General features: G+C 41.8%; 1 protein-coding gene across 4 annotated transcripts in view; it reads right to left on the reverse strand.

Moving 5' to 3' along the window:
• FTO (FTO alpha-ketoglutarate dependent dioxygenase) overlaps window positions 1–27,819 on the reverse strand; it is a 218,774-nt gene that overhangs the window by 159,352 nt on the left and 31,603 nt on the right. For all 4 annotated transcript variants that reach the window (XM_070760164.1, XM_070760163.1, XM_070760167.1 and 1 more), the window contains exons 2-4: window positions 22,571–22,648; window positions 12,879–13,542; window positions 1,039–1,182 (exon numbers count right to left, since the gene is read on the reverse strand). In XM_070760164.1, coding sequence (XP_070616265.1) covers window positions 1,039–1,182; window positions 12,879–13,542; window positions 22,571–22,648 — 886 coding nt within the window. The remainder of the gene's footprint in view (window positions 1–1,038; window positions 1,183–12,878; window positions 13,543–22,570; window positions 22,649–27,819) is intronic.

Genomic DNA, 27,819 nt, shown 5'->3' on the forward strand with positions numbered 1-27,819 from the left:
GATATTCTGGTCCAGTGCCATGAAGGGCTTTATAGGTCATAACCAACACTTTGAATTGTGACCGGAAATTGAGCGGTAACCAATGCAGACTGCAGAGTGCAGCTATAATTTGCATGCATAATGTACTTTTTTGTGTGCGTAATGCACTTTCCCTCCCCCTAGTTCGAGTCGTTTTTTGCTCAGCATCATATTTTATAGCAAAAACACAGCTTGGGAAACTTTGGCTGTTTTCTCACAACTTTGATCCCGTCCCTTCGCTCATCGGGAGCAAAACACCTCTCGCTCCAGACCTGGAGAAAATATTGTTTCGATGCAGCTTTAAATATTGTGCAAACCGAAGAGTGTGATTAACCACAGTGGGTTTGCTGAACCATAAAACGTAGCTGGCAAGTCATCACTGGGGTCGATTCCCCCCAAAACACTAAGCTAAACATCAATAAACCATTTGCAGTGTAGCAATGAGATTTATCTCTGGAGGGTTGAGATATACAATAAACCAACTTTTTTGACCATAATTACAGCTGGGTTATGGTCATTCTTTTTTTTTTTTTCATGAAAAGCCAAGGGATAATAGAATAACAGAGTTGAAAGGGACCTTGGAGGTCTTCTAGTCCAGCCCCTCTTCTAGTTAAGCAGGAAACCTTATAACATTTCAGGAAAGGAAAGGGCAGTAATTAATGAAGTCCAGGAGACCTGTAAACAAAGGCTGTGATCCATCAAAGGCTATAACTGAAGTCCAAAAAACCCCACCCCAAATTCATGATTCAGATCTGCATTTAAAGTTGGCACTAGCCCCAGGTTTAAAAGAGCATTAGTGGAAAGTGTAGATAGCCTTGGGGGATGGAGGAAAGTGAGGCTACATAGGAAACCGTTAGAGAAACGGTGGCCTTCTATAGCTAAATGGTTCCCCTTGTGCTTTATCTGTCATTGGATATTGGCGATCCAATTTTTATCAACAGCATTGGATTGGATTGAATGGGAATGGGACAGAGAAGAGAAGAGAAATAAATAGAATATCTACTTTGTGTTTGGACTTACCTAGCATAAAGTAGCAATCTCCCTGATGAAGTGGAATTGCTAAGCCTGGCGTCTCTATATCCCAAGCAACTTTCAACCCAACATGCCAAACATCTGGATCTCTGCCAGCTGCAGATTTTTCTTCAAGGAGCGTACCATCAACTTCTGAAAAACAATAAAACAAAAAATAACTCTTCAAATACAAGATCGCTCCAAGCTTTGACTGTAAAAAATATGACTTTAGCAATCGAGTTGTCGAAGCGTGGAACTCATTACCGGACTCAGTAGTGTCAACCCCTAACCCCCAACATTTCTCCCTTAGACTCTCCACGATTGACCTCTCCAGGTTCCTAAGAGGCCAGTAAGGGTGTACATAAGTGCACTAGCCTGCCTTTCGTCCCGTCCAATTGTCTCTCCTTATCTCATATCTCATATATCTTTTCATATATCTTCTCCTCTACTTTTATATCTTTTCTTTATATATAATACTTCATGTCTATCCTCTTCAATATGTATTGTGTATTGGACAAAATAAATAAATAAATACAATAAAAATATAAAAAAAGAAAAGGGAAAAGAATTAAGAAAAAACAAAAGATTGAAAACAGAATGTCGACTTCGGTATTTCTACTGAATAATTGCTAACTTACTCTTTTAGCGCTGCCTAATAACAACGGTGTTGATTCTTCAAAAAAAAACAAACCCAAACACTGTTAGCATCCCTTGGTGCAATTTTGTTTTGTTGCCACAGAAAGAAAAAAATCACAGCAAATAAATGTTCAAAACAGGAGAGAGAATTCAGGGATTCAGATCTGAAGGACCGCTCAAAAAGCAGGCCAAAGCCAACCCAACTTGGCAATGATTTCTCTACTTTATGATTGACATGTAAAACCCTGATCTAAATAAATATCCCATCAGCCGTAAGTGATGAACGACCCCAGCTTTAAGAAGCTGAGGTCAGCACCAGTTTCTCTCTGTGCATGAAATAATGAAAGTTATAAATCCTTTTTTCCCCCTTCTCGGTTTGGGGAGTTGAAAAGTTATGATAAAAATAAGAGAACGCAGAGCCATTGCTCTGACAACTCCTTGCATGGGGTAAAAAATAAAAATCTGTTTGCCTAAGTAAGGCTTTTTACACACACACAAACACACACACACACCCCCTCTGAAGAGATTTAGGGAGTGTGGCATTTTGAATGGTCTGTGTATTATACACATACAGGGGAAAGAAGGCCACCAATTGGTTAAAGAGACTTTTATTGGATGATACAGTGATACCTCGTCTTACAAACCCCTCGTCATACAAACTTTTCGAGATACAAACCCGGGGTTTAAGATTTTTTTGCCTTTTCTTCCAAACTATTTTCACCTTACAAACCCAAGCCGCCGCCATTGGGAAGCCCTGCCTCCGGACTTCTGTTGCCAGCGAAGTGCCCGTTTTTTGTGCTGCTGGGATTCCAATGAGGCTCCCCTCCCTGGGAAACACCACCTCCAGGCTTCCGTGTTTTTGCGATGCTGCAGGGGAATCCCAGCAGCTGAAAAACGGGCGCTTCGCTGGCAACGGAAGTCTGGAGGTGGGGTTTCCCAGCGAGGGGAGCCTCAGCAAAAATCGCAGCATCACCAAAACACGGAAGTCCGGAGGTGGGGTTTTGAGGACTTCCATGTTTTTACGATGCTGCAAGAAAGTGGGGGTGACTTGGAAGAGGGGGGCTTGGCACACAGCCCAGGAAGCCAATCTCCATTATCTTCGGTCGATTCGGATGAGGAAGTTTTAGACCCATGCATGCGCAGAATTATGCATCGAAGAGACCAATTGAATAAATATTACAGGAGATAAGAGAGGCCACCTGTGTTTGGGAGGGGCTCCAGTAATTAGAGCTGCTGATATAAATAGCAGCGTGCTGGCTTGGCCGTTGTGGAAGATTATCTGATCGTTGTTCTTCAGGACCGTGCCTTGCTGTTTCCGGACTTTGTGGATTTTTCACGACTTTGAAACCAAAGCAGAGCAAAGTGCGTGTGTGTTTCACTTCGTGGAAGAAGGAGGGCTGTGACGTTTCTTCACAGCTGCTAGCTAAGTACTTAAGGACTGAGTAAGAGGATTGTACAGATTACCAGGTTGTTTTGGGACGAGTGCTCTTTGCAATACAAAAAGGGTGCTTTGTTTCTTTTGAATTTTTGTTATAAAGAACATTGTTTTTGAACTTTCAAGTGTGTGTGTGTGTCTGAAATTTGTACCCTTGAATTTTCGGGAGACTCATACCCTAGAGCCCGGCAGAACAGTCTATAAAACTGAAATGCAAATTTTTTTTGGCAATTGTCTCTGTGGTGAAGCCAACCCTACTTTTTAGGGTGATCTTTCCAGATTCGTTCCAGAGCTGACATCTTCTACATTTGGATTACTGCTTGGAGATATATATTTATATAAAAAAACAGAAAACAATCCCATGCAGCCTTTTTAAATTGCTGTTAACTGACCTTGCATCTATTAAGCAGCAAATAGAAGGGATTACTAGTCAATTATCAATCCAAACAGGAACATTCCAACCGGTTTATAAAATCATTAGCCACCAAAAAGCTGTCAGAAGTTCTCACCACAGTGCAAATTTACCTAAAGCTGCTCGACTTAGTCGAGATTCTTTTGGGAAATATTATTTTATTATTAATTTAATTATTTATTTCCTCATGCAAAACGCACACACACACACAAGTACAGAAAGTCCACTTTATGAAAGGGCTTTCACAATCAGTCAAAAAAACCGCAGTCAATCACAGGTTTGTTAGCCCTGTTAAATATTAACTTGTCAACTAACAGATCCAGTTGTTTATTGCTGGTCGAGAGTTACGCACTTCGGTAAGCCTGCAGAGGCAAGCGGCCAAAAACAACACCGGTTAAGGCAATCTACCCAGAAGGATCCTTTACACCTAAAAAGACACAATCCGGGTTGCTGGGAGGAGGTTGCACCCAGAAAACTATATGTTCTGTCGGGCTCTCTGGTAGAATCCTCCCAAAAATTCACAGGTACAAATTTCAGACACACACACGTTTGAAAATTCAAAACAATGTTCTTTATAATGAAAATTCACTTAAACCAAGCCCTCTTTTGGTATAGCCAAGAGCACTCATCTCCAAACAAACTGGTAATTTGTACAAGTCCCTTATCAGTTCTGTGATACTTAGCTTGCAGCTGTGAGGCAATTCACAGTCCTTCTTCTTTCACAAAGTGAGACACACTTTGCTCTGGTTTAGTTTCAAAGTGGGGAAAAATCAGCACACAAAAGGTCAAAGTCAGCAAAGCAGTCACGAAACACAACGATCAGATAATCCTCCACAACGGCCAAACCTGCAGGCTGCTATTTATAGCAGCCTCACTAATAACCACAGCCCTACAACCACAGGTGGCCTCATTTTCTTTGATAATAATCTCTCCGTTGTTGTTGCCTGTGCATCGCTCTCCGCATGCGTGGCTGTATCATTAACTCTTGTTCTGAATCCAAGGAGGAGCTGGATAATTGATCTCCTTCTGAGCTGTCTGCCACACTCTCCTCCTCCCTGTCACTCATGTCTTCTTGGTCAGAGGAGCCTTCATCAGCAGATTCCACCGGGAGCAAAATAGGCCTGCAGCATGTGGATGTCTCCCCCACATCCACAGTCTTTGGGGCAGGAGCAGGGCCAGAGCTAACCACAACACTATATATTGCAGTATTTCTTCCGTATCTGCTAGCAAGTGATTCATGAAGTGGTCGGCCAAAGACGGCTTCCAGTTTCAAGCAAAACATTCTTGACCCTTGGATGGAAGAGCTCCAAATGACTTTAGATTCCATTTTATCAATGTACCTTTCTCCCCGTGATATTCTCAGGAGCAATACCTAGCTATGGGTGGAACAAGAATGCTTTCTTAATAGTGCCGGGGGTGGTGGTTAGAGTGCAACCTTGAAGGTTGCTTCAGCTAACTGCTAGCTGTAGTTCAACGGTTCAAATCTCACCACGGGCTCAAGGTTGACTCAGCCTTCCATCCTCCCGAGGTGGGTAAAATGAAGACCCGGATTGTTAGGGGCAAATACAGTGGTACCTCTACTTGCGAACTTAATTCGTTCCGGGACCAGGTTATTAAGTAGAAAAGATTGTAAGAAGAAGCAATTTTTCCCATAGGTATCAATGTAAAAGCAAATAATGCTTGCGATTGGGGAAACCACAGGGAGGGTGGAGACCCGTTTCCCCCCAGGAGATTCCTAGAGAGGCCTCACGGAGGCTTCTCCCTGCCTTTTCCGGCCCTGTTTCCTCCCAGGAGATTCCTCGAGAGGCCCCACAGAGGCTTTTCCCTGCCTTTTCCGGCCCTGTTTCCTCCCAGGAGATTCCTAGAGAGGCCCCACGGAGACTTCTCCCCGCCTTTTCTGGCCCTGTTTCCTCACAGGTCTTATTTCTAGGGAAATACAGTATTATTATTATTATTATTATTATTATTATTATTATTATTATTATTATTATTATTAGGTTTAATTGATTTGTATGCCGCCCCTCTCCATAGACTCAGTAGCTATCCCTCTGGAACCAACTCCCCCCGGAGATTAGAATGGCCCCCACCGTCCTTGTCTTTCGCAAGTTACTCAAGACCCACCTATATCGCCAGGCATGGGGGAACTAAGACATCTCCCCCAAGCTCTCTTATATTTTATGTTTGGTATGTATGTGTTGTATGGGTTTTTTTAATAGTTGGGGTTTTTATTTAATTCTTATTATTAGATTTGTTACATTGTCTATACTGTTTTTTTGTTTTTGTTGTGAGCTGCCCCGAGTCTTCGGAGAGGGGCGGCATACAAATCTAATAAATAATAATAATAATAATAATAATAATAATAATAATAATAATAATAATTCTTAACTTTTAGGCAAATCAAAGCTATGGGTGATATAACACAGCCCTAGAACCTTAGGTGTTGGTTCCGTTGTGTGATGTGTTCTTAGATTTGTAGCCAGATGCAATGCGTACAGCACATATTCGGTATTTTTATTGTGTTGGATGATGCCTTAGAATTGAATGTCAATAATATATTGGCAGTAGCAATAATAGAAGCCGTGCTATACAGTGAACATTATAAATAGCTCTCATATAAATAGAGCTACGAGATTATATTACACAGTAATTCTGCAGGCATGATATGGTGCCTGCTCTAAATGAACTCCACATAGCTTCGCCTAAAGAATGAATGCTGACAAGGGGGCAACCAGACTCTGCATATCATATGGGGTTTCAAGGCCAAAAATTGAGGTTTTAGGTTCCGAGTCGGTCACTGGAGTTTATTTAGCCCCAAATAGCATCTTTGTCTCTTACAGCATGCTAGGGGAATGTTGTGTTGGAGAGTCACAGGCTTAGAATGTCAAGACGAGGCTGATGGGTAGATATTAAATCCACGGCTTTGAGACCCCGAGATTTATAGCCGTAGACGCTATTAGCTTAAGTAGACCTGTGAAATCCACCTGTCATTAGAAGACATGAAATATGAGACAGGGTTTTGAGCGCTAACAGTCACGTTTTAAGGGACAGCGCAAATCAACGGCAAGAAGTTTAATTGTAGGATGAGACGAGAGGTTGAAACCAGCTGGAGGGAGAAAAAAGATCAGGATTAGCTCGGAACAGCCAGAGAATTGTGGCTGACTCATCAAACGTTTTGAGAATCTAATAAAGACTCTATATAAATATATATAAATATATATATATATTTACAGTGCAATTCTGGTGTTCCAGGAAATGTAATTTGAATATTGTGGCAATAGACTTACTTTTCTGCGGTCCTGAGAACTCTCGTAGCTTCGTGGCTTTCTTTAAGACGTTTCATCACCCAGCTAGGTAACATCAACAGGGGTACTGTCAGGTCGAAGCTGTTTTATTTGGGATCTTAGGCCTGCCACACTTTATACTATCCTACTCTGCATTTTCTATAGTGGGAAAATGGTGGTGGTTTGGGAATTGCATGAAGTTGCTAGCATGTAGCCATAACAAACATGGCTTAGGACCAGTTTACCTACGGGACCGCCTTCTGCCTCATGTATCCCAATGACCGATCAGGTCCCATAGGGTCGGCCTTCTCCAGGTCCTGTCGGCCAGGCAATTTCATCTGGTGAGGCTTAAGTGGAAGGGCCTTCTCTGTAGCGGCTCTGGCACTTTGGAACCAACTCCACCCGGAGATTTGCACCACCCCCACCCTCCTGGCCTTTCATGACCCATCTTGGGTGCCGTGAGTGTTAAGACCTAGAGAGGCCCCACAGAGGCTTCTCCCCGCTTTTTCCAGCCCCGTTTCCTCCCAGGAGATTCCTAGAGAGGCCCCACGGAGGCTTCTCCCCGCCTTTTCTGGCCACAACCCTGGCCACAAATGGTGTAAATTAATTGGATGAATGGGGATGATTGTGGGTTTTTTAAAAAAAATATAATGGAGTTTTGGAAATTTTTAGATTTGTAATATTAGATTTCTACGCGTTTGTTATTGTATTTATTATGTCGTGAGCTGCCCCGAGTCAGTTGAGAAGGGCGGCATAGAAATCTAAATAAATAAATAAAATCTTGTGACAGCTGTCAGCCTGGAGAGCTTCAAGGCAGGATTAGGCAGATTCATGGTTGCCAAGTGTATCGGTGGTTATTGAAACGGATGTCCAAGTGCCGCCTCTACGTTGGTTGAGGAAGGCAGGGCTCCCTTGGGTACCATTTGTTGGGGGTCAGGGGAAAGGGAGGGTCTTCCCTCCTCTTTCTGCTCAAAATCCCCATGGACAATTGGACACAGAATGCTGGACTCGATGGGCTTTGGCCCGATTCAGCAGGGCTCATCTTAATATTATTAATTAATATTATTATTATGTCAGAATTCTCCAAAGTAAGCACAGGGAAGTTAACCACCTTCGTTTAATCAGCCTATTACTACTTTGAAAAAAAGGTTTCCTTCGATTTATGAAATAAAGAGGGGTAGTAGTGGTAGAGCTCTGGAGAAGAGCACAAGGCAGCTATTGATCAGACTCCGCCGAGTAAATTGCGAGACAAAGACACTTTTGTGAAGTTTGATACTACACCGAGCACATAATCAGCAAGGTGCTAGGAGAGGCTGAGACCCCGGCATTCCCACAAAGTCTGTGCAAATTGAAGGGTTCACGGAGAGGAGGGGGGGTGTTGAGCCCTCAGGAAGAACTGTGCAGCACCTTCCAAAGCCCACCTAATTTAACCAAAGTTGCCTTTTTCACCGGGGACCCTCAGACAAAATCTTTCAGCCGAATGGCATCTCCAGTTACAGATCTCATAAACGGTGTAGCGTTTACATCTGCACTGAAGTTTAAGAGTCTTCTGTAGTTAGTTTAGAATTTATTTGTGTGTTTGCTTGCTTGTTTAGTATATGGCAAAAAAAAATAAATGTTAAAATGAGCATCCCAGCTGCATTTCCAGTGAGCAAACATGAAATTACATACTCACTTCATGGCTAGATTACTGCAACACGCTCTACATGGGACTACTCCTGAAGAGAGTTTGCAGACTGTAGTTGGTCCAGAGTGCAGCCATACGAGTTGTTACGGGTGTACCTAACCTATTATTATTATTATTATTATTATTATTATTATTATTATTATTATTATTATTTTATTCATTCATTCATTCATTCATTCATTCATTCATTCATTCATTCATTCATTCATTCATTCATTCATTGGATTTGTATGCCGCCCCTCTCCGGAGACTCGGCTAACAGCAACAATAAAACAATGTAAAATAGTAGTCTGATGTTAGAAACAATTAAAAACCCCTTAATATAAAAAACCAAACATACATACAGACATACCATGCATAAAATTGTAAAGGCCTAGGGGGAAAGAGTATCTCAATTCCCCCATGCCTGACGGCAGAGGTGGGTTTTAAGCGGCTTACGAAAGGCAAGGAGGGTGGGGGCAATTCTAATCTTTGGGGGGAGTTGGTTCCAGAGGGTCGGGGCCGCCATAGAGAAGGCTCTTCCCCTGGGTCCCGCCAAGCAACATTCTTTAGTTGACAGGACCCGGAGAAGACCCACTCTGTGGGACCTAACTGGTCACTGGGATTCGTGCGGTAGTAGGCGGTTCCGGAGGTACTCTGGTCGAATGCCATGTAGGGCTTTAAAGGTCATAACCAACACTTTGAATTGTGATATTATTATTATTATTATTATTATTATTATTATTATTATTATTATTATTTATTAGATTTGTATGCCGCCCCTCTCCAAAGACTCGGGGCGGCTCACAACAACAAAAACAATATTATAGCAAAACAAATCTAATATTAAAAGAAGCATATAAAACCCTGTCATATATTTAAAAACCAAACAGCACATTCATACCAAACGTGAAACAAAATATAAAGAAGCCTCGGGGGAAAGGTGTCTCAACTCCCCCATGCCTGGCGGTATAAGTAAGTCTTGAGTAATTTACGAAAGACAAGGAGGGTAGGGGCAGTTCTAATCTCCGGGGGAAATTGATTCCAGAGGGCTGGGGCCACCACAGAGAAGGCTCTTGCCCTGGGGCCCGCCAAACGACATTATTTAGTCAACGGGACCCGGAGAAGGCCAACTCTGTGGGACCTTATTGGCGGCTGGGATTCATGCGGTTGTAGGCGGTTCCGGAGGTACTCTGGTCCCATGCCATGTAGGGCTTTAAAGGTCATGACCAACACTTTGAATTGTGACCGGAAACTGATCGGCAGCCAATGCAGACCACGGAGTGTTGTAGAAACGTGGGCGAATCTGGGAAGCCCCACGATGGCTCTCGCGGCTGTGTTCTGCACCTGGGTACACCTACATTACACAAATCCTCTGCAGATTGCACTGGGTCCTGATTGTTCTCCAGACGCAATTCAAGGTGTTGGTCATTACCTTTAAAGCCCTACATGGCTTAGGGACAGACTATTTTCGAGACCGCCTTCTGCCACATAGCTCCCAATGACTAGTAAGGGCCTACAGAGTTGGGTCTGCTCGGGGTCCCTTCAGCTAAACAGGGTTGGTTGTCGGGTCCAATAAGGAGGGCCTTCTTTGTGGCTGCTCCGACTCTCTGGAACCAGCTCCCAAGATCCAGCGTGCCCCCACCCTATTGGCCTTCTGGAAAGCAATAAAGACCTGGTTTTTCAAAAGCAGGAAAGCAGTAAACCCCCATTTTCCAAGCTATGGCATCTCACAGGACCATAAGAGTTTCACACATCGGGACAAGAATCCACACAACGTCGCGGGAACAAAGATGGGTTTATTCCCATGCCACAGCATAGTTGGGCTCGCACGCTCTGTGCAAAGAAAGGCGAGACGGTCGAAGCAAGCCCACCGCTAACAAATCAAGTCCAACAGAGGCAGGCGTCATGTTGGCTCAAACACACAGACATACACACACCAAGACAGAACAGACACCCTGGAAACACGGATCGGTGAGAAAACGTGGCGCAGAGATTGTAGGGGTTCAGTTTCCTTGGCTCCTGATCAGCCGTTGAGTTATAGGAACTTTTCAGCCTGCTTAAAAGTGCTCGAGATAAGCCCGACGGCAGCAAAATATCACTGAGCTCGCTCTGTTTGACTGCTCTCTTTTGTTCTTCCATCTCTCCTCCCTCTCCTCAAAAATATAAGTGAAATGTCTTCAAAGGAAAAAAACAGAAATTCCAGTTGCCTCTTGATAAAAACACCTTTGGGACAACCATGACTTGGATGATGGAGAATCCCCATAGATCAGTGATGGCGACCCTTTTTTTCCCTGGGTGCCGAAAGAGCGTGGGCGTGCACTATCACAGATGCATAAGTGCCCACACCCATAATTCAATGCCTGGGGAGGGCGAAAACAGCTTCTCTTGCCCCCTGTAGGCCCTTTGGAGGTTGGAAACGGCCTGTTTCCTAACTTCTGGTGGGCCCAGTAGGCTTGTGTTTTGCCCTCCCCAGGCTCCAAAGGTTTCCCTGCAGCCAGGGAGGGTAAAAACTCCTTCCCCTATCCTCCTGCAGGCTCTCTGGAAGCCAAAAACGCCCTCCCAGAGCCTCTGTGTTAGGCAAAAATCAGCTGGCCGGCACACACATGCACATTGGAGCTGAGCTGAGCTCCAATGTCCTAAGCACTGAACCCCTACAATCTCTGTGCCACATTTTCTCACCGATCCCTGTTTCCAGGGTGTCTATTCTGTCTTTCTGCCGTTTCTATGAGCTAGGGCAACAGCTCGCGTGCCAGCAGATATGGCTCTGCGTGCCACCTGTGGCACCCGTGCCATAGGTTTGCCATCATTGCCATAAATTCTTTTATTGGTACCTACAATAATCAGCGGAGAGCTGCCATTATTGGTACCTACAATAATCAGCGGAGAGCTGCCCACCGCCAGCACTAGTGATGCGCTCCCAGTGGTGGGCACTCCGTGCCCTGCACTTGTTGCCGATTAGTTTCCGGACACAATTCAAAGTGTTGGTAATGACCTATAAAGCCCTACATGGCATCGGACCAGAATACCTATGGGACTGCCTTCTGCCACCGATTAGGTCCCACAGAGCTGTCCTTCTCCGGGTCCCGTCGACTAAACAATGTCGTCTAGCGGGATCTAGGGGAAGAGCCTTCTCTGTGGCGGCCCCGGCCCTCTGGAATCAACTCCCTCCGGAGATTCGAACTGCCCCTACTCTCCTTGCCTTCCGAAAGACTCTGAAGACTCATTTATGTCGCCAGGCACAGGGGGATTAATGAGCCTCCTTCTGACTAGTAGGACTTGAATATGGTATAATTTGATTGTTTTTTTTAATGACAGTGGGTTTTTATTTATTTATTTATTTATTATTATTTTTATTTATTGGATTTGTATGCTGCCCCTCTCCGCAGATTCGGGGCGGCTAACAACAGCAGCAAAACAGTAAATAACAAAATCCAATACTAAAAACAGTTAAAAACCCATTATATAAAAACCAATCATACATACAAACATACCATAAATAAAATTGTAAAGGCCTAGGGGGGAAGTGTATCTCAGTTCCCCCATGCCTGGCGGCAGAGGTGGGTTTTAAGCAGTTTACAAAAGACAAGGAGGGTGGGGGCAATTCTAATCTCTGGGGGGTAGTTGGTTCCAGAGGGTCGGGGCCGCCATAGAGAAGGCTCTTCCCCTAGGTCCCGCCAAGCAACATTCTTTAGTTGACAGGACCTGGAGAAGATCCACTCTGTGGGACCTAACTGGTCACTGGGATTCGTCCGGTAGTAGGCGGTTCCGGAGGTACTCTGGTCCAATGCCATGAAGGGTTTTATAGGTCATAACCAACACTTAGATTTGTACTTTATTGTTGTTGTTGTTGTTGTTGTTGTTGTTATTATTATTATTATTATTATTATTATTATTATCTCAGTTCCCCCATGCCTGGCGGCAGAGGTGGGTTTTAAGCAGCTTACAAAAGGCAAGGAGGGTGGGGGCAATTCTAATCTCTGGGGGGGAGTTGGTTCCAGAGGGCCGGGGCCGCCACAGAGAAGGCTCATCCTCTGGGTCCCACCAAGCGACATTGTTTGGTTGACAGGATCCGGAGAAGACTAACTGGTCGCAGGGATTCGGGCAGCAGAATGCGGTCCCTGAGATAATCTGGTCCGGTGCCATGAAAGGTTTTATAGGTCATAACCAACACTTAGATTTGTACTTTATTGTTGTTGTTGTTGTTGTGAACTGCCCTGTATAAGGGCAGACCAGATGGACCACGAGGTCTTTTTCTGCCGCCAATCTTCTATGTTTCTAATTTCGAAGCAAGGTTTTCCCAGGGAACCCGAACCCTTGAAGGCCAAAATAGCTTTTCCCTTACCAAACGTTGCCCCCCTACGACTTCAGACAAGATTTACTTTGTTAACTTCTTTGCCACTCAACGGCTCAACCCACCTTTGCCGCTGTAACTGTAAACCGCCACTGTTGACCTTTCCACTAGGTTTTCATCGTGGTGCCAACTCACAGCCATCCTCCCCATGCCGAAATAGGGCTCCGGTTTCAAGGACGGCATTTTCTGGGGATCCATATAATTTAATAACGTCAAGTTGTAAGACGCCCTCTCTTTCAGGGTGGCGGAGTCGGTCTTCGAGACAGGGGAAGGGTTAAGATCTTGCAAAACAGCTCCCATCTCGGTAACGTTAGTAGCATCACCTCGATTCCCGTCCCCGAGGGGTAAATTCTTCATTCTTGTTGTCTCGGTTAAATCCTGTTCTTGCAAAGCCAGCAATGTTTCTCTCTGCAAGTAGTCATTAAGCCTGCTTAAGGTTTTACAAGCCAGGGATATTTCAGGGTTTGAATAGCTGATGTCGTCGTAGCCTTCCGTGGGCCAAGGGACGGTAAACAACCTCGTGTTCAAGTATTTGTAAGTGCATCCTGGGTCCCCAATTAATACCCGAGATACGGGGGTAACAAAATCTCTCCCTTTGATCCTGACAAGGTCTTGGAAGAAACAATTGTTCTTTTGCAAAGTGAAAAGAGCGTTTTGGACGTCTTCGTGAAGGTCTTGGGGTATCTTCTCGGAGTTCTTGAGGGTAAGCTTGGAATATTTAGTCTTCCACTAAAAAAAGAAAAGGAAAAAAAATAAATCATTCTGGTACATATGTGATGCTAATGATGGAGGGAATGTTACAGTATGTACAGTGTTCCCTCGATTTTCGTGGGTTCGAACTTCACGGAAAGTCTATACCACGGTTTTTCAAAAATATTAATTAAAAAATACTTTGCGGTTTTTCCCCCTATACCATGGTTTTTCCCACCCTATGACGTCATATGTCATCGCCAAATTTTCATCCGCCTTTAATAAATATTTTTTAATAAACTTTAATAAATAAACATGGTGAGTAGTAATCTAAATGGTTGTTAAGGGAGTAGGAAATTGCAATCTAGGGTTTAAAGTGTTAGGGGAAGGCTTGTGATACTGTTCATAGCCAAAAAGAGTGTATTTACTTCCGCATCTCTACTTCGCGGAAATTCGACTTTCGCGGGCGGTCTCGGAACCCATCCCCCGCGAAAATCGAGGGAACACTGTATTAATATTTCAACTGAATTGCCCATTGATCCTTTGTCTATGGGGATTCTCCTTCCTCCAGGTCGTCAGGGGTAGGTAAAGTTGGCTCTTCTATGACATGTGGACTTCAACTCCCAGAATTCCTGAGTTAGCATGACTGGCTTAGGAATTCTGGGAGTTGTAGTCCACAAGTCATAGAAGAGCCATCTTTGCCTACCCCTGGTCCAGGCCATCTTTGTGACACAACTAGACTGTCGTTGCTTTTTCTTTGAAAATGTTTCACTCCTCGTCCAAGAAGTTTCTTCAGTTCAATTTCATTTTAACAGCTGAAGAAGCTTCTTGGATAAGAAGCAAAACATCTTCAAGGAAAACCAAAGAAAAGGAAGAAATCCTACACCACTTCAGACAAATGGTTATCCAACATCTTAAAAAGTTCCAGTGATGCAGCACCCACAACTTCTGAAGGCAAGCTGGTTAATTGTCCTTCCAGGAAATTCGCCATTACTGTAGTTCTAGGTTGCTTCTCTCCTTGATTAGTTTCCACCCATTGCTTCTTGTTCTACTCTCAGGTGCTTTGGAGAATAGCCTGACTCTTTCTTCTTTGGGGCAGCCCCTGAGATATTGGAAGACTGCTATCATGTCTCCCCTGGTCCTTCTTTTCATTAAACTAGACATAAACCCAGTTCCTGCAACCGTTCTTCGTATGTTTCAGCCTCCAGTCCCCTAATCATCTTTGTTGCTCTTCTCTGCACTTTTTTTAGACTCTCAACATCCTTTTTGCATCGTGGCGACCAAAACTGAATGCAGCAATGGAAACTGCAGTTTAATGTTTCCAAATGTACTTGGGGAAAAGGAATCCTCAATCTGAGTATTGCATTGGCAGTTCTGTGTTAGCAAAAACTTCAGAAGAGAAGGATTTAGGGGTAGTGATTTCTTACAGTCTTAAAATGGGTGAGCAGTGTGGTGGGGCGGTAGGAAAAGCAAGTAGGATGCTTGGCTGCATAGCTAGAGGTATAACAAGCAGGAAGAGGGAGATTTATGATCCCGCTGTATAGAGCGCTGGTGAGACCACATTTGGAATAATACTGTGTCCAGTTCTGGAGACCTCACCTACAAAAAGAGATTGACAAAATTGAACGGGTCCCAAGACGGGCTACAAGAATGGTGGAAGGTCTTAAGCATAAATTGTATCAGGAAAGACTTCATGAACTCAATCTGTATAGTCTGGAGGACAGAAGGAAAAGGGGGGACATGATTAAAACATTTAAATATGTTAAAGGGTTAAATAAGGTCCAGGAGGGAAGTGTTTTTAATAGGAAAGTGAACACAAGAACAAGGGGACACAATCTGAAGTTAGTTGGGGGAAAGATCAAAAGCAACGTGAGAAAATATTATTTTACTGAAAGAGTAGTAGATCCTTGGAACAAACTTCCAGCAGACATAGTTGGTAAATCCACAGTAACTGAATTTAAACATGCCTGGGATAAACATATATCCATCCTAAGATAAAATACAGAAAATAGTATAAGGGCAGACTAGATGGACCATGAGGTCTTTTTCTGCCGTCAGTCTTCTATGTTTCTATGTTTCTATGTCTCCCCCGGTCCTTCTTTTCATTAAACTAGACATAAACCCAGTTCCTGCAACCGTTCTTCATATGTTTCAGCCTCCAGTCCCCTAATCATCTTTGTTGCTCTTCTCTGCACTTTTTGTAGAATCTCAACATCCGTTTTCATCGTGTCAACCAAAACTGAATGCAGTATCCCAAGTGTGGCCTTACCAAGGCCTTATAAAGTGGTAGGAACACTTCACGTGATCTTGATTCTCTCCCTCTGTTATTACACTTGCAGTGTCCAGGAAGCACATGGTCCCCTTTGGTGACTTTCTGACAAGCAAAGTCAATGGGGAGACCAGATTCACTGAACCATGTTATTAATTTAATACTTACAGTGATTCACTTAATGGCCATGGCAAGAAAGGTCATATAATGGGCCAAAGCACATTTAACTGCATTAAATTTCAGGCTCAATTTTGGTCATAAGTTGAGGATTACCAATATCATCACTGAAAAAAACCATGACTTTATAATAAGAGAGACAGTGGTCTGCTTTTGGACTTGTGAAGTTAAGCAGCCTATTAATACATCATAAACACGGGCTGCCTGGTTTCCGTGCTTTAAAAATATATATAAAAGAAAAGAGGAAATGGAAACACATTTCTAACACATCATCTGAAAATACCAATGAGTCGTCTTTCATTCTCTAGCCAGGAATCCTGCTTTGTCCTACATAAGGAAAGCATTAACAGATCAGAAGACAAAGAAAGGTTGATGGGGAAAAGAAAGAAGAAAGAAAGGAAGGAAGGAAGGAAGGAGGGAGGAGAGAAAGAAAGAAGGAAAAAGGAAAGAAGGAAGGGAGAAAGAAGAAAGGGAGGAAAGAAATAAGGAGAAAGAAAGAAAGAAAGAAAGGAGGGAAGAAAGAAAGAAAGAAAGGAGGGAGGCAGGGAAGAAAGAAAGAAAAAAAGGAGGGAGGGAGGAAAGAAAGAAAGAAGGAACAAAGGAAAGAAGGAAGGGAGAAAGAAGAAAGGGAGGAAAGAAATAAGGAGAAAGAAAGAAAGGAGGGAAGGAGGAAAGAAAGAAGGAAAGAAAGAAAGAAAGGAGGGAAGAAAGAAAGAAAGAAGGAACAAAGGAAAGAAGGGAGAAAGAAGGGAGGAAAGAAATAAGGAGAAAGAAAGAAAGAAAGGGAGGGAGGGAGGGAAGAAAGAAAGAAAGAAAGAAAGAAAAGAGGGAGGGAGGGAGGCAGGGAGGGAGGGAGGGAAGAAAAAAAGAAAGAAAGAAGGAACAAAGGAAAGGAGGAAGGAAGGAGAAAGAAGGAAGGAAGGAAAGAAAGGAGAGAGAAAGAAAGAAAGAAAGAAAGAAAGTAGAGAGGGAAAGGAATAAGAAAAGGAAGGAAGGAAGGGAGGGAGGGAGGGAGGGAGGGAGGGAGGAAGGAAGGAAGGAAGGAAGGAAGGAAGGAAGGAAGGAAGGAAGGAAGGAAAAAGAAAACACACCATCAAGCTCATACTGGACATTTTCATTGATTGAAGGAACAAAAATCCCAGTCACTTCTGCTGTTATCTCTGACAGCTAATATTAAAGGTCACCCCATTTTTTTCCAAACAGATCAAAGCAAACCTAAATGAATCTGCTCAAAGGGGGGGGGACAAACATACAAAAGTTTTCAAACTTAATTTTTTAGCATTATCCCAGAACAAAATCTAACACGCCCGGAGCGACCCGAGGTCAGGCGAGATATTTTTAGCTGTCTACAAATCAGATGCAGCCTCTCACTCTGTTTTTGTTTTCTTGAAGTCAAGATGATCTTGTCACTCAAGCGACAACAGCAGTCACAAATTCTGCCAATCCATCTATGGCTAAACAAGGGTGGCCCCCTAGTTCTCTACGGGGACACGATAACATTTGGATCAAGAAATCGAAGACATTTCTAAATGGCAGCCTTCCCGATTTGGAGGACCAACCTGATGACCTCTACCTACAAAGAGACCAAATCCTAAAAAAGATCCTTATGTAAAAACTGCTGTAGCAACAGCAATAGTATTTAAGACTTATATACCGCTTCATAGAAACATGGTGGAGGCCCTGTTTCCTCCCAGGAGATTCCTAGAGAGGCCCCATGGAGGCTTCTCCCCACCTTTTCCGGCCATCTTTCCTCCCAGGAGATTCCTAGAGAGACACCACAGAGGCTTCTCCCTGTGTTTTCCGGCCCTGTTTCCTCCCAGGAGATTCCTAGAGAGGCCCCATGGGGGCTTCTCCCCACCTTTTCCGGCCATCTTTCCTCCCAGGAGATTCCTAGAGAGACACCACGGAGGCTTCTCCCTGTGTTTTCCGGCCCTGTTTCTTCCCAGGAGATTCCTAGAGAGGCCCCATGGAGGCTTCTCCCCACCTTTTCTGGCCATCTTTCCTCCCAGGAGATTTCTAGAGAGACACCACAGAGGCTTCTCCCTGTGTTTTCCGGCCCTGTTTCCTCCCAGGAGATTCCTAGAGAGGCCCCTTGGAGGCTTCTCCCCGCCTTTTCCGGCCATCTTTCCTCCCAGGAGATTCCTAGAGAGACACCACGGAGGATTCTCCCTGTGTTTTCCGGCCCTGTTTCCTCCCAGGAGATTCCTAGAGAGGCCCCATGGAGGCTTCTCCCAACCTTTTCCGGACATCTTTCCTCCCAGGAGATTCCTAGAGAGACACCACGGAGGCTTCTCCCTGTGTTTTCCGGCCCTGTTTCCTCCCAGGAGATTCCTAGAGAGGTCCCATGGAGGCTTCTCCCTGCCTTTTCCGGTTACAGTTTCGGAGGCTCAGGTTTGTAAGTGAAAAATAGTTCTTTAGAAGAGACAAAAAAATCTTGAATACCTGGTACTTATCTAGAAAGATTCGTAAGTAGAGGTATTCTTAGGTAGAGGTACCACTGTAATTCTCTTTATAGTCTTCCCAGTACTTTCCTTATCTTGTTATCGTCAAAATTAAAGACTCCAACAAAAATTAATTTAAAACTATATTGCAGAGAATGTATGAAGTATAAAGAGAAGATAATTTAAAGTGCATATTGTAAGGTAACTTATAAATATTAATATTACCAGAACCACCCCTAGCTTGATACCTTCCAGGTAACTTAAGAGAGTAACTTCCCAAATACTCAATAAATTTGACATTTTCAAGAATGCCAAATTGGTGGAAATTTTCCATAATTTCGGACTGGTTTTTTTTATTATTCTATCTCAATAGACCTGAGATGTTTTGCAGGTAAAACATAATGTCCAAATATGAATTACATAACTTTTGCTCAACATATGTTAAGCGATAAATTTTCAACTGCTGTAAAAAAGAATAACTCTCTTCCATCAACCTTTAGAAAGAAAAAGGATAAAGAATCCTCTTTTCTTCCTGTAACAGTGGGGGAGGGAAAGTTGGAGGCCATTAAAAATGCATCTTTCGACCACATGTCAACATACGAAAAGTTGACATGGCGATAATATAGGAACTCCTGCCGTAGCTGTTCAAACCGAGAAAAAAGTTCATTTTTATGTCTTTCGTTCAGTGTATTCCTAAGTAATTGGATAGAACTTATCCATGTTTTTCCATGTGTTTCCTATTTGTCCACACTGTTAAAAGAAAAAGTTTGCACACTTTCTGCACACTCTCTTCAATATCCCCTCCTTTTATTCCTACCGGTGTGGATTTATGTCTCTTCATATTTCTTTTCTGGCCCAGGTTTCATGTGTTGCCAGGATTTATTTTTTATTTTATTTATTTATTTATTTTGTCCAATACACAATGAGGGTTTTAGTGGGTATATATCTATATATACATAATAAAATACATGATGAAGGTTATAGAGGAGATACTCATAGTAAAATATATCTAAGAAAGAATAGAAAAGAAAATAAAGTAATAGAACACATCAATGAAAGAATAGTAGAAGAGAAATAAGAATAGAAGAAAGGTATAGGAGATATAGGAGAGCAATAGGACAGGGGAAGGAAGGCACTCTAGTGCACTTGTACTCACCCCTTACTGACCTCTTAGGAATCTGGATAGGTCAACCGTAGATAATCTAAGGGTAAAGTGTTGGGGGTTTGGGGATGACACTACAGAGTCCGGTAATGAGTTCCACGCTTTGACAACTCGGTTACTGAAGTCATATTTTTTACAGTCAAGTTTGGAGCGGTTAATATTAAGTTTAAATCTTTTGTGTGCTCTTGTGTTGTTGTGGTTGAAGCTGAAGTAGTCGCCGACAGGCAGGACGTTGCAGCATATGATCTTATGGGCAATACTTAGATCTTGTTTAAGGCGTCTTAGTTCTAAACTTTCTAGGCCCAGGATTGAAAGTCTAGTCTCATAGGGTATTCTATTTCGAGTGGAGGAGTGAAGGGCTCTTCTGGTGAAGTATCTTGGGACATTTTCAAGGGTGTTAATGCCTGAGATGCGATATGGGTTCCAAACAGATGAGCTGTATTCGAGGATGGGTGTGGCAAAAGTTTTGTAAGCTCTGGTAAGTAGTGTGAGATTGCCAGAGCAGAAGCTACGCAGGATTAGGTTTACAACTCTTGAAGCCTTCTTGGCTATGTTGTTGCAGTGGGCTTTGGCACTTAAATCTTTTGTAATAGTATACCAAGGTCTTTAACCGAGTGGGGATTATCTGTGATAATTTGATTATTCAGTTCGTATTTGGAGTTCAGATTTTTCTTCCCAATGTGTAGGACAGAGCATTTGCCAGTTGAGATTTGGAGTTGCCATGTGTTAGACCACTCAGAAACAGTGTCAAGGTCTTTTTGGAGAGTAGTTGTGTTATCGGTGGTGTTGAAGAGTTTTACATCGTCGGCGAAGAGGACACAGTTGCTTGTGATGGAGATCTGTTATCCAGATCAAGTCAAAATTCTTCTGAATCATGTCCCCTATATGGCCGAAGTCATTGTTTTGAGTTACAGGCTTTGGGCCTGCCACAGGTAGAATAGTAGTGTGGGAATTGGGGAGGGGTGGTTGCATGAGAGATACTAGACACAACAAATTCTTTCCAGAAGATTCAAGGTCATCCTTTGGCTCAGCACCAGGCTGGAAGTACAAGGGAGGATCGTGGACGTTGAGAGAACTGGAGTGGTCCACAAGATGAACTTGTGAGTTTGGGGATGAGGGATGAACCTTAATTTGGTGGGAGAATTGTAAGAAAAGTTAATATCAGGACGACTGAAGTTCGTAACCATCATGGCTCTGTCAATTATATGAATAAATAATAATAATAATAATTATTATTATTATTATTATTATTATTATTATTAATTTATTTATTTATTAGATTTGTATGCCGCCCCTCTCCAGATACTCAGAGTGGCGATGATTGAATGATTGAATTGGATGACTGTATAAGGAGTTTTAGATTTTTGTAATTGGATTTCTCACATATATTATTTGTACTTACGATGTTGTATGCCACCCTGAGTTGCTTTGAGAAGGATGGCATAGAAATTGAAATTGAAATTAAAATTAATCCTATCTCAATAGACCTGAAATGTTTTGCAGGTAAAACAAAAGTTAATATCTGGACGACTGCAGTTCGCATGGCTCTGTCAATTATATGAAATAATAATAATAATAATAATAATAATAATAATAATAATAATAATAATTTATTAGATTTGTATGCCGCCCCTCTCCGGAGACTCAGAGTGGCTATGATTGAATGATTGAATTGGATGACTGTATAAGGGATTTTAGATTTTTATTAATTTTGTATATGTCCTTTTAAAATAATTGCATTTCTCACATATATTATTTGTATTTACAATGTTGTATGCCACCCTCTGTCGCTTTGAGAAGGGTGGCATAGAAATTGAAATTGAAATTAATTAAAATTAAAATTAAATTAAATTAATTAAAATTGAAATTAAAATTAAAATTAAATTTATTAAAATTGAAATTGAAATTAAAATTAAAATTATTAAAATTGAAATTAAAATTGAAATTAAAATTAATTAAAATTAAAATTAATTAAAAAATTAAAAAATCTAAAAAAATTACAATTAAAATTAAAATAATAGGGACTTGAGAGAAGGCCAAGGTTTGGGCTCTGATTTATTTCTCAGATCTTATTTGGAACTTTCTCTTCAAACTCAATTTCATAATTGAGTAAAGGTAAAGGTTGCCCTTGCACATATGTGCTAGTTGTTCCTGACTCTAGGGGGCGGTGCTCATCTCTCTTTCACAGCTGTAGATCCAGCGCTGTCCAAAGATGTCTCCGTGGTCACCATGATTAAATGAGGAAGGCGCAAGGAACACTGTTGCCTTCCCATCAAAGTTGGTTCCTGTTTTCTACTTGCATTTTTACGCGCTTTGGAACTGCTAAGTTGGCAGAAGCTGGGACAAGTAACAGGAGCTCACTTCGTTACACGGAGCTAGGGATTCAAACCGCAGAACTGCCGGCCTTTTAATTGAAAAGCTCAGCGTCTTAGCTGTTGAGCCACGGCGGCCCATCATAACTGAGACATCCCCATATACTAGCTACTGTATTTGCAGAGGGGACACCAAAAAAGACCACAAACTTTAGGTGGAAGCAACCACTTTAGTTTATTTACTTTGCAAATAAAGGAAAAAATGAAACAAAGGCTCCAGTTTGGCTATATATGCAACCATGCATTAAAACCAAACCATTCATCTTTGTTCTCCTTTAATCCGCTTGGAGATACTTGTTTAATCAGATTTGAGTTTAGAGGTTTCCTCTTGTCCTCTCGCTAAGTAGCGAACAGAAGTACTCAAGAACAAGATGTTAAAAGGAAGAAAATGTCAGAAGCTTACTGGTTCGAAGTAAGCAAGATATATAATCTAAGTATTGCCCACAAGATCATATGCTGCAACGTTCTACCTGTCAATGACTACTTCAGCTTCAACCGCAACAACACAAGAGCACGCAACAGATTCAAACTTAATATTAACCGCTCCAAACTTGACTGTAAAAAATAGGACTTCAGCAACCGAGTTGTCAAAGCAAAACAAATACATTGTTAAGGTTTCTCAAAATATGTCACTTTTGAACATTACCAGTTGATGGAAACCAGCATCTTTTGGCGTCAGATACGGCAGGCACTTCTCACCAAGTTCATTCAGAAGTTTTCGTTTCTAAAAAGACAACAAAAATTATCAAAAATTAGACAACAAAAGACAACAAAAAATATCGAAACATTTAAATATATTAAAGGGTTAAATAAGGTCCAGGAGGGAAGTGTTTTTAATAGGAAAGTGAACACAAGAACAAGGGGACACAATCTGAAGTTAGTTGGGGGAAAGATCAAAAGCAACATGAGAAAATATTATTTTACTGAAAGAGTAGTAGATCCTTGGAACAAACTTCCAGCAGACGTGGTAGATAAATCCACAGGAACTGAATTTAAACATGCCTGGGATAAACATATATCCATTGTAAGATAAAATACAGGAAATAGTATAAGGGCAGACTAGATGGACCAGGAGGTCTTTTTCTGCCGTCAGACTTCTATGTTTCTATGTTTCTATCAGAGGATCAGCAAAATTGTAAACCTCTATTAAAAGCTCTCAGATTTATTTATTTTTTTACCAAAATTTATGTCAACACAACAAACCTGTAGGCCACTAGAAATGTGAATAGTGGAAAGAGCAAAGGTACAATAAAAATAAAAAAAGATTCCTCCTCCCCAATATCACATAATTTGAGAGTAAATAGAAATAATGTGAGTTCGGCCCAATAAAGTGATATCGGAAAAGACCGAACCAGCAATGGAGATGTGAATCAGGCATAAAAGCCTCCAAAAAAATCAAGGCTTCCTTAGGGAAATGGCAGCTATTGGATGAGCTTATTGGCCAGAGAGCGTGAGGAAGAGGGGTGGGTTCTAACTTGCCTCGCTGGTGGTTCACTTCCTGCTGCGTCGCATAGGCACATAAGCGTAAGCACGCATGCATGCACGCATCAGCAGTGGCAAAAAACCCAAAACAACCCCCCCCCCAAAAGCGCAAAACAAGATAGTGACCACATGCACAGTGCTGGAAACTCATGTAAATGTATAGAAGAAAAAATAATCTGGGAATTTAAAAAAAAAAAATCTAAAAGAATTTAAGAGAGGAAGAGAGGGGAGGGGAAGAAAGGGAAGGAAAGGAGAAAGGAAAGGAGAAAGGAAAGAGAAAAGGAAAGAGAAAAGGAAAGGAAAGGAAAGAAGAAAGAAAAGGAAAGAGAAAAGGAAAGAGAAAAGGAAAGGAAAGGAAAGAAGAAAGAAAAGGAAAGAGAAAAGGAAAGGAAAGGAAAGGAAAGAAGAAAGAAAAGGAAAGAGGAAAAGAAAGGAAAGAGTAAAGGAAAGGAGAAAGGAAAGAGGAAAGGAAAGGAAAGGAAAGAAGAAAGAAAAGGAAAGAGAAAAGGAAAGGAAAGGAAAGAAGAAAGAAAAGGAAAGAGAAAAGGAAAGAGAAAAGGAAAGGAAAGGAAAGAAGAAAGAAAAGGAAAGAGAAAAGGAAAGGAAAGGAAAGAAGAAAGAAAAGGAAAGAGAAAAGGAAAGAGAAAAGGAAAGGAAAGGAAAGGAAAGAAGAAAGAAAAGGAAAGGAAAGGAAAGAAGAAAGAAAAGGAAAGAGGAAAAGAAAGGAAAGAGTAAAGGAAAGGAGAAAGGAAAGAGGAAAGGAAAGGAAAGGAAAAGAAAGGAAAGAGGAAAAGGAGAAAGGAAAGAGGAAAGGAAAGGAAAAAAGCACTCATAGTCCTAAAAGTTGGAGAGAAGAAGAAGGAGAAAGGAAAAAGGAGAGGAAAAAGGAGAGGAAAGAGGAGAGGAAAAAGGAGAGGAAAAGAGAAAGGAAAGGAAAGATGATGGGGAAAGGGAAGGGAAAGGGCAAAGGAATTCAGAGGGAGCTATTTTTATGTATGTACAATACAAGAATATAGAGCTGGTAGAGTGAGGAGGGTATTTCATAAGTGCGGGGGTAGCACTCTGTCCTGACAATTTCTTTGTCAAATGCTAAGCTCTTGTTGGCATTAAAATGCACTCTGGAGTAGAAGTAATACCAGCTCACATGTGATTGTCAGATCTGACTAAGCGGCTGCTCTCGGGCTTGATGGGCAGACAAACCCACACACAGCTGGGGTAGTCTAACACACAGCTCTTCTCATATGCGTGGAGCTGTCACACATGTGTCAAATACATCAAGCCACTTACAGATTCCACCCAAATAAAACGAAAGGGGGTGTCTGGGGGAAGAGACAGCAGCGCCTGTTTCACCAACCGGTTGGTTGATAACGTGTCTATGCGCCTGCAATGCGCCTGGATATACACCACGCTTGCAAAATCTCAACGGATCAAGAGCTTTCAGAGAGAGAATTTAATTCCCCGACAAAAATAGGTGCGGTGCAGATCTTAAAAGGCACATTTTAATGGGGGAAAATAATGGCGTTGGCCAAATAATATTTTTTTTAAAAAAAAGCAAGGTTATGTTTAAACAATTTTTAAAAATCTGCTCTTCTCACTTTTTTCCCAGTCTTTTTTTTCTGTGTGCATATACAGTATATATATATATATATATATATATATATATATATATATATATATATATACATATACATATACATATACATATACATATACATATACATATACATATACATATATATATATATATATATAAAAACCCATATTTTTCCAAACATATCAGTTCTTTGCAAGTTTGGAAAGATAGATAGATAGATAGATAGATAGATAGATAGATAGATAGATAGATAGATAGATAGATAGATAGACTGATGATCGATAGATAAATGATAGATAGATAGATAGATAGATAGATAAGATAGATAAGATAGATAGATAGATAGATAGATAGATAGATAGATAGATAGATAGATAGATAGATAATGATGATGGATGGATGGATGGATGGATGAATGGACGGATAGACAGATAGACAGACAGACAGACAGACAGATAGATAGACTGATGATCGATAGATAAATGATAGATAGATAGATAGATAGATAGATGATGGATGGATGAATGGACGGATAGACAGACAGATAAATAGATAGATAGATGGATAGATAGATAGATAGATAGATAGATAGATAGATGACAGACAGACAGACAGACAGACAGACAGATATCTCTTCTCTGTGCGGAAAATAAAAATAGAAAAGTGAACCGCGCGCAAGATTGTCTCGTGCTGCATTGCTGTCCTGGAAATCAATGTTGACATGTTCAGGCATTCTTTGAAGGGTGCATAGGAAATGAACAATAAGTTTTGTTTTAAACACAGAACCAAACCGTACAGGTCAAAACTCCAAAATGATGTGAGCGTGCCGTGTTCCAGCGAACCAAATGTTTTGCCTTCTGATCCCTAGCAAATGCTGTTAATAAAGAAAGGAACAGAACAATAGAGTTGGAAGGGACGTTGAAGGTCTTCTAGTCCAACCCCACCGCTCAGCCACAAAATATTCAGACAAATGGTTGCCCAACCTTTTCTTAAAAACTTCCGGTGTTGGAACATTCACAACTTCAATAGAATGTTGTTGGTTCTAGTTTCTCTGTAAATGCACTCAAAACACACTGCTAATATTAGCCTAACAAATGGAAATATGTGTGAATCATTGTGTGTTGATTTACAGACAACAAAAAGTAAGTCTAGCATCAAGACTTTGCTTTTCCAAGGAGGGCTGGCTTTATGTTGAGAACAAAAAAAACCCCAAAAAATTATTTATTTCACTCAATAGCTAGAAATCCTGCTGACACCCAAGTGTTGCCTTTTCTTCCTCCTAATTGTCAAGATTATACAACACAGATGTTGCGTGTCGCCCTGTCTGCTTGCCAGCATCCGAAATGGATGACTGCGTTTCACCTGTGTCAACAGAAACTTAATTGAAAGCTAAATCTCAGGTTTTGTAAGGTTTCCCCCAAAGGTAGCAGTGCGGTAGCCCATTGGCTGCTCAAAAGCATCAATGACAAAATAATGTGAAAAAAATTATTCTTTGGGCAAAAGACCGAAATTGTTTATTCTCGAATACCAACAAAGCACGGTGATGGGGAAAATTCAGGAAGCTGTTTTAGAGCATAAATATGCCATACGATTCAACATTCACGCAGGCCATTAGGATTTACCTTGCTCAACGTGTTACGTGGTGTTGTAATGTGTAGGAGAAGGAGTTGCAAAAACTGGAAGTGGAATTAAAAGAGGCATGAGCCTAGAATCCCTACATAGCCATAAGACTAAGTTCAACTCCCCTTGAATTCTGTGGACCCTGATCTAACTCAAAGCAGGTGCTAACCTTTATTTATTTTATTTTATTTTATTTTATTTTATTTATTCATTCATTCATTTATTAGATTTGTATGCCACCCCTCTCCGTAGACTCGGGGCGGCTCACAACAATAACAATAACAATGTAAGAACAAATCTAATCATTAAAAAAACACTAAAAACCCCATTATTAAAAGCAAACATACACACAAACATTCCATGTATAAACTGTATAGGCCTGGGGGAGATGTCTCAGTTCCCCCATGCCTGACGGCAGAGATGGGTCTTAAGAACTTTACAAAAGGCAAGGAGGGTGGGGGCAGTTCTGATCTCTGGGGGGGAGCTGGTTCCAGAGGGTTGGGGTCGCCACAGAGAAGGCTCTTCCCCTGGGTCCCGCCTAACAACATTGTTTAGTCGACGGGACCTGGAGAAGGCCCACCCTGTGGGACCTAACTGGTCGCTGGGATTCGTGCGGCAGAAGGCGGTCCCGGAGGTATTCTGGTCCGATGCCATGAAGGGCTTTATAGGTCATAACCAACACTTTGAATTGTGATCGGAAACTGATCGGCAACCAATGCAGACTGCGGAGTGTTGGTGTAATATGGGCGTACCTAGGGAAGCCCATGATTGCTCTCGCAGCTGCATTCTGCACGATCTGAAGTTTCCGAACACTTTTCAAAGGCAGCCCCTTTGGCTTTAGTTGAGAAGGTTTCTCTGTATAATAGACTTTGTAGCAGTACTACTAAGGGCTGATGAGGAACGTTATATACAAATACAGTGTTCCCTCGCTTTTCGCGGGGGATGCATTCCGAGACCACCCGTGAAAGTTGAATTTCCCCAAAGTAGAGATGCAGAAGTAAATACACTATTTTTGGCTATGAACAGTATCACAAGCCTTCCCTTAACACTTTAAACTCCTAAATTGCAATTTTCCATTCCCTTAGCAACCATTCAGATTATTACTCACCATGTTTATTTATTAAAGTTTCTTTAAAAAAGTATTTATTAACGGCAGACGAAAGTTTGGCGATGACATATGACATCATCGGGTGGGAAAA

The sequence above is a fragment of the Erythrolamprus reginae genome, chromosome 9 (genome assembly GCF_031021105.1).
Source record: "Erythrolamprus reginae isolate rEryReg1 chromosome 9, rEryReg1.hap1, whole genome shotgun sequence".
Classification (NCBI taxonomy): domain Eukaryota; kingdom Metazoa; phylum Chordata; class Lepidosauria; order Squamata; family Dipsadidae; genus Erythrolamprus; species Erythrolamprus reginae.